This window comes from Neofelis nebulosa, chromosome 6 (assembly GCF_028018385.1).
Source record: "Neofelis nebulosa isolate mNeoNeb1 chromosome 6, mNeoNeb1.pri, whole genome shotgun sequence".
Classification (NCBI taxonomy): Eukaryota; Metazoa; Chordata; class Mammalia; order Carnivora; family Felidae; genus Neofelis; species Neofelis nebulosa.
This window is the reverse complement of record NC_080787.1, coordinates 81,632,819-81,640,329: the sequence shown is the minus strand read 5'-3', so window position 1 is coordinate 81,640,329 and position 7,511 is coordinate 81,632,819. Positions and strand designations below refer to the sequence as shown.

Genomic DNA, 7,511 nt, shown 5'->3' with positions numbered 1-7,511 from the left:
AGCTCAGGTTCTGATCTCACAGTTCATGGGTTCGAGCCCTGTGTTGGGTCTGTGCTGACAGCTCCGAGGTTGGAGCCTGCTTCAGATTCTGTGTCTCTTTCTCTGCCCCACCCCTGCTTATGCTCTGTCTTTCTCTGTCTATCAAAAATGAATAAACGTTAATTTTTTTTAAATGATCACTTTCAAAACAAAAAAAAATCAGTGAGAAAAGTGGCATTTAAAATTTTTTTTCATAATTTTTTAAAAGACCGATCTAATAGTTGGATTTTCATGTATATCTTTAATCAATCTGTTGCAATGTACATGTCATGTAGCTTCTACAAAATATCTCTGAACACTCCTGGGAGGCTGAGAGTGAAAACACTGAGTAGCATCTCAGTATTGCTATGAAAATCATTTTGACCTCACAAATCCACTGAAAAGTGTTTAGAGTCCCCACATCACACTTTGAGAACCACCAATCTAGAACAATATTTAGTTAGTTCTAATTACGTATGGAGACAAATAAAACCCATAATTACTTACGTATAAGTATATACATCAGGTAGAAATAATAACATACCTTTGTTTTAGCCTTACCTATATTTATGCAGTTTGTTTTTCTATATATTTTTTTATTTTTTATTTATTTATTTATTTATTTATTTATTTATTTTTGTTTTTCTATATTTTAAACTGTTAGTTCTGCTGTCTGACAATTTTTTCTTAAAAGATGTATAGGTTGATATAAACTTTTGGCAAAAATATGGTCTTATTATGTCAGTCTGCATGAAAAATAACCACAAATTTTGACTCATGCAATTTTAAACTTTATTTTAGAATGCCTTTTTTTTTTTAAAGTAAACTTTTTGTTTTGAAGAATTATAGATTTAGAAGAAGTTGTAAAAATATGTACAGAGAAGTCCTGGGTATACTTTAGCCAGTTTCTCCCAAAGATAATACTGTGCCTAACTCTAGTACAATGTGCAAACCAGGAAATAGATGTTGGTGCAACCCACAGAGCTTATTTAGATTTCACTGGTTGTGTGTGTGTGTGTGTGTGTGTGTTTCCATGTAATTTAATCCCATTATATATTAGTGTCAGAACTGTTTCATCACCACACAACTCACTCGTGCTACCTCTTTATAGCCACACTTCTCCTCCATCAACTCCCTTCCCAATACTAACTTCTTAAAACTGCTAATTTATTCTGAATTTCTCTAATTTTACTATTTCAAGAGTGTTATATAAACAGAATCATGCAGTATGCAACCTTCACTCAACACAATATCTGAGATCCATCCACGTTACATGTGTATCTATATCAATAATGTTTCCCTTTTAGTTGCTACATAGCCTTTCTCGGTGTGGATGTATCACCATTTATCTGTTGAAGGCATTTGGATTGTTTCCAGTTTTTGGCTATTATAAATAAAGCTGCTCTGAACCTTCATATACAGGTTTTATATGAACACAATTTTCCTTTCTTTGAGGTAAATGCCTAAGTACAAATATTGGATTATATGGTAAGTTTTATAAGAAATTTATAAATGATTTTCCATTTTGTATTCCCATGAGTAATGTTTGAATTATCTTGTGTCTCTGCATCCATGCCAGCATTTGGTATTATCGTTGTCTTTTATTTTAGCTATTCTGGTAGGTATATAATATTTCACTGTAGTTTTATTTCTCACTGTAGTTTAATATTTCACTGTAATTTGCTTGTTACTGATGGCTGATGATGTTGAATACTTTCCATGTCCTTATTTGCCATCCATATATCCTTTCTGCTGCAACACCCATTTTCTAATTGGATTTTTTTCTGTTGACTTTTCAGAGTTTGTTATATATTCTAGATACTATCCCTTTGTTGATATGTGGCTTGTGAATATTTTTTTCAAGTCTGTATCTTGTATTTCTATCTTTTTTTTTAAGTTTATTTATTTATTTTGAGAGAGGGAGAGAATGAGCAAGGGGGATAGGGGGAGAGAGAGGGAGAGAGAGAGAGAGAGAGAGAGAGAGAGAATCCCAAGAAGGCTCCTCACTGCCCAATGTGGGGCTCAGTCCCAAGAACCACGAGATCATGACCTGAGCTGAAATCAAGAGTGCATAATGATGCATAACTGACTGAGCCACTCAGGTGCCCCTGTATTTTTATCTTCTTAACAAAGGATTAACCTATAATTTGGATGAGGTCCAATTTATCAATTTTTCTTTTATGGGTCATGTTTTCATTGTTAACTCTTAAAACTCTTAACCTAGCCTTTGGTCCCCCTAATTTTTTTTTCTATTTTTTTTCCAAAAAATGTTTATAGTTTCACATTTTACATTTGTCCTTGACTCATTTTCAGTAGTTTTCATACAGGGTATGAAGTTTACATTCTTCTTCTTCTTCTTCTTTTTTTTTTTTTTTTTTGTCTATGGATGTCCAATTGTACAGGCAGCCATTGTTGAAAAGGTTGAATTTCTTTGTTAAATTGCTTTGGCATCTTTGTCAAAGGCAGCTGGCCATATTTGTGTAGGTCTATTTCTGGGTTCTCTATTTTGTTCTATTGGTCTATGTATCTATCTTTCTGCCAATATCACACAGTTTTGATTAGCTATATACTAAGTCTTAACATTGGGAACAGTGATTCCTCCCACTTGCTTTCTAAAATCGTTTTAGCTATTGTAGATCTTTTGCCTTTCAATAATAATAATAATCTTGTCTATGTCTATAAAAGCTGTACTGGGATTTTGATAGACATTTCATTTAACAAAAAGATCAGTTTGGAAATAATTGACATCTTTATCATGTTGAGTCTTCCAATTCATTAACATGATATGTCTCTCCATTTATTTAGGTCTTTGATTTCTTTCATCAGTATTTTGTAACTTTCAGCATACAAGTCCTGTATATATTTTTGTAGATTTATAGTTAGGTAATTTTCTTTTCTTTGGAGCAATTGCAAATGGTATTGTGTTTTAAATTTGTTTCTACATTATTGTTTTTAGTATGAAGAAATGCAATTCATTTTGTGTATTGATCTTATGTCATGCAATCTTGTTGAACTCATTGCTTAGTTCCAGGAACTTTTCTGTAAGTTCCTTTTTTTTTTTTTTTTTAAACATAGATGATTATGTCATCTACATATAAGGATGTATTTCTTCCCTTTCAATTTGTGTGCCTTTAATTTCTTTTTCTTGCCATATTGCACTGGCTAGAACTTTCAGTACTGTATTGAATAACAGAGGTGAAAGTGGACATCCTTGCCACATTGCTGATCTTGGGGGGTGAAACATTCAGTTTTCACCATTAAGTATGATATTGCCTCCAGGTTTTTTATAAATGCTCTTTATCAAGTTGAGAAAAACATTTGTTTGCTGATACTTTTTATTATGAAAGCGTATTGAATACTGTCAAATGCTTTTCTGCATCAACTGATAAATCATATGACTTTTTTCTTCTTTATCCCGTTGATATGGTAGATTATATTAAATGATTTTCAAATACTGAACCAGCCTTGCATATGTGAATTATTCCATGTTGGTCATGTATAAATCTTTTTATACATTGCTGGGTTCAATTTGCTATTATTTTGTTTAGGATTTGGCATCTAATTTCATGATATATACTAGTCTTTTTCTTTCTTTCTTTCTTTCTTTCTTTCTTTCTTTCTTTCTTTCTTTCTGAATTTGTCTGATTTTTGTGTCAGGGTAATCCTGGTCTCACAAAATGAGTTGGAACTATTCTTTCCTCCTCTATTTTCTAAAATAGATTGTGTAAAGTTGGTTTTAATTCTCCTTTAAATATTCTGAATTGTCTTTTTATTGGTAATTGATGCTCTGTTCATCTTATCTCTCATGGTTTGAACATAGGCAATCCATAACACTCTCACTTAAAAAATAGGAATAAAAACTTGCCCATTTTATCTTACATGAAAATTTTCTAGGACATGTGGGGACACAGTCCAATTCCTTGTCTTCCGATTCTCAGGTGCAGTGCTGTCAATGCTGGATATGGTCAGTCACTCAGATGACTTTGGCTAGCCTGATCTTAAGCACTAAAAATGCTCAGGTAAAGCCATATCTACAGGTATAAATAAGTCAAGAAATGCAGTTAGGAAAACTTTGATAAATATTCTCTGCTGTCTACTCTTGCCACATTGCTAGGCTAGCATTTTCTGTTGCACACTGATAATGAAACTTAGAGCTCATTTACCACCAGTGAATAAAAAGAAGGGCAGACATTGTCCTTTCCTTCTATTCTTCCACCTGAAAATATAGGAATGGGAAGGATGAACTCATCTGCTTGTACAATTTATACATTGTATATAAGCTTATTTATTTTATATGAGCTTATCTATCTATCTATCTATCATCTATTATTTCTCTGTCTGTATTCTTAGATATTATCTAGTTTAAGTTTCATGTCTTACAAATAAGGACACTGAGGCTTGACAGAATGATATATTTAAAAAGAGAATTTTTGGGGCGCCTGGGTGGCTCAGTCAGTTAAGTGTCTGACTTCGGCTCAGGTCATGATCTCACAGTTCGTGAGTTCAAGCCCCATGTCAGGCTCTGTGCTGACAGCTCAGAGCCTGGAGTCTGCTTTGGATTCTGTGTCTCTCCTGCTCACTCTATGTCTGTTGGTCTGTCTCTCTCTCAAAAATAAATAAATGTTAAAAAAAATAAAAACAGAATTTTTTTTATTAGCATCAAGTCCAATTCTATTTGTTTATATGAGAAATGGAAAGATTAGATGCCTTAATTTTTTCCTTAGGAAATTTTTTTTCTTCTTTACCTGGCTCCAGAGTGTGTTGGGAGCTGTAAGAAGAGGGGTCAAGACACCGATGACTATTATTAATAGGAATGCTGAAACTACTAGTTGTTGAAATGACTGGTAAGCCAATTTTAGAGTAACTTTTTTCTTCCTCTTCTGTTTTGCAGGAGAGCCATGGATTACTACAGAAAATATGCAGCTGTCATTCTGGCCATACTCTCTGTGTTTCTGCATATTCTCCATTCTTTTCCTGATGGAGAGTTTACAATGCAGGGTATGTGACCAAACAGATTTTCAGCAATAGGGAAAACACACATTTCTAGATATATGTCAATAACTCCATTAATTACATTTCTACTTCCTATTTAAATGTGATAAATCTTTGCTGCTGGATACATACCGAGGCACTTTTAGATTGTAAACATGAAGTTAAATTAGTTTCAGAAAATCTATAGTGAAGTTTATCTAACATGTCCATTTAAATAGCAGCATATACATTGTCATCTGAAACAGATTCCATATTATTTTTTATCTGAGTTTTACAAGCAGAAAATGCTCCTTATTCAGTTAGCTCAGTTTTTTTTACAGTTCTCTCAGATTTGAGAAGATTTCAACATTACTTTTGTTGATGAATTTTCACATCAGTTAACAAGTGAGAAAAACAAAACCATTTTGTGCAGTACATTTATTTTGCTGTATTGTTTGAAAAATCTCATATAGAAGCTGATATAAGTCCATCTGCTAAGAAACTGTGACCTACTCTTGGTTATGGTTTTTCTTAGACAAGTGGTAGTATTTTAATCTCAGTTCTCAAGTGCGGGTACTCCATCCAATATCAGCTCTGTACACTCAACAAGCTTTCTTAATTCTGACATGTTTTTCTCTGTCACTATTTGGAGTTTCCATGGGGAAAAAACAATAGCAGATTCTAAAGGGGAAAATATTTTGCCTCTGGGCAAAACTCTCCTTTCAGATGAACGTGGTGTTTTCATCTGTCATATTTTGTGCTCCCTATAAGCATGCCATTAGCATTGGGATAGAGAATCCATGGTTGAAGAAAGAGGAACCACTACTCTTTTTTAAATATTTATATGATAAACTACTACTCTTGAGATCTCCTACACATATCTGCAAAAATTGTTTCCCATGAAAATAACTATAACCAATACAAATAGATTATATGCATGAAGATTAACAGTGTTTATTATTTTCCTTTTATTTACAATAGAAAAAGAATATTTACTATCCCATAATAAGGAAAAATTCAGTTTTTTTTCTAATTTTATTAAAAAAATTTTTTTAAGTAAACTCTATGCCCACTGTGGAGCTTGGACTTACGATCCCGAGATCAAGAGTCACATGCAGCCAGGCGTTCCTCAGTTTCTTTTTGAATCATCCTTGGATTATTCTACTTTTTGCCTTTTTTTGGTGATAGGGTGCCCAGAATGCAAGCTAAAGGAAAACAAATACTTCTCCAAGTTGGGTGCCCCAATTTATCAATGCATGGGCTGCTGCTTCTCCAGAGCATACCCCACTCCAGCAAGGTCCAAGAAGACAATGTTGGTCCCAAAGAACATCACCTCAGAAGCCACATGCTGTGTGGCCAAAGCCTTTACCAAGGTGAGAATTAAAGGGCCCCAGCAGCTTTCTAACAGTCCAGCCAGAGAAATGTCCTCAGAACACATCCATGGGGTTTAATGTCAGAGGTGTCTAATGACCCATCTTTGCTGGGCATTTGTACAAGGACTTCTCCCCTTTAATCAAAAGAATAACCTTGTGGGGACAGCCTGGATTTATTCAGAATGAAAGGAATAGCTGTGGAGGTGATAATGGGTAGGCTGGAAGAGAGTATAGCACACATAGTGCAAACCCAATGTTTTAGAGTGAAATATTAGCTGAAATGGAGAACGTACAAATGTAGCAAGCATCTATTTAGTACAGATGACTACAGACAATTGTATTTAACATTTTTCAATTTTGTCCATCCATCCATCCACTTTTTCCCCCCTTTCTCTTTAGGCCACGGTAATGGGAAATGCCAAAGTGGAGAATCACACAGAGTGCCACTGCAGTACTTGTTATTATCACAAATCTTAAATATTTTGCAAAGTGTGTGTTGATGACGGCTGATTTCCTGGAATGAAAAATTAATTTTTTCAGCATTTATGGCCTTGTGAGATAAAGCCCTCTTTTCATCACTAAACGACTTTGGCATGCTTCAAGGATGCCCTGCGGCTTTGTTGCCTGTCTCTTTATCCTACAGTATAATCAGAAGTCTAGTTCCTTTCATTTGGAGTGTAATACAGCATTTAGTGTGACCATAAAAAGCTGGTTCCTCTGGAAATAAAGCCTTTCAAATCATCATTCTATGTCTGGATTCTAATTTTTTTCTCAAGAGTTTATTTTTAAGAGAGCGAGAGAGAGGCAGAAAGAGAGAGAGAGAGCGCGCGAAGGAGGAGCAGAGACAGAGGAGAGAAACAGAATCCAAAGCAGGCTCCAGGCTCTGAGCTGTCAGCACAGAGCCCAACGTGGGACTCAAACTCATAAAGCAGCAAGCTTCAGGCTCTGAGTTGTCAGCATAGAGCCTAATGCGGGACTTGAACTCATGAACCATGAGATCATGACCTGAGCTAAAGTCTGACACTTAACTGACTGAGCCACCCAGGCATCCCTTAAGAGTTTTAAGTCAGTTACTTTTGATACGACTAATTGAAGGGAGTGGGTCAATGGGTGAGTGGGGGTCCCATGCACTCAGTGAACTTACCCTGG

General features: G+C 34.9%; 1 protein-coding gene across 1 annotated transcript; it reads left to right on the top strand.

The window, feature by feature from the left end:
- Positions 1–4,914: 4,914 nt before the first annotated feature.
- Positions 4,915–7,100, top strand: CGA (glycoprotein hormones, alpha polypeptide). The gene is made up of 3 exons (XM_058732613.1): positions 4,915–5,016; positions 6,178–6,362; positions 6,762–7,100. Exons 1-3 carry the CDS (start codon positions 4,917–4,919, stop codon positions 6,837–6,839), a joined length of 363 nt encoding a protein of 120 aa, XP_058588596.1. The 5' UTR covers positions 4,915–4,916; the 3' UTR covers positions 6,840–7,100.
- The last annotated feature ends 411 nt before the right edge of the window (positions 7,101–7,511 follow it).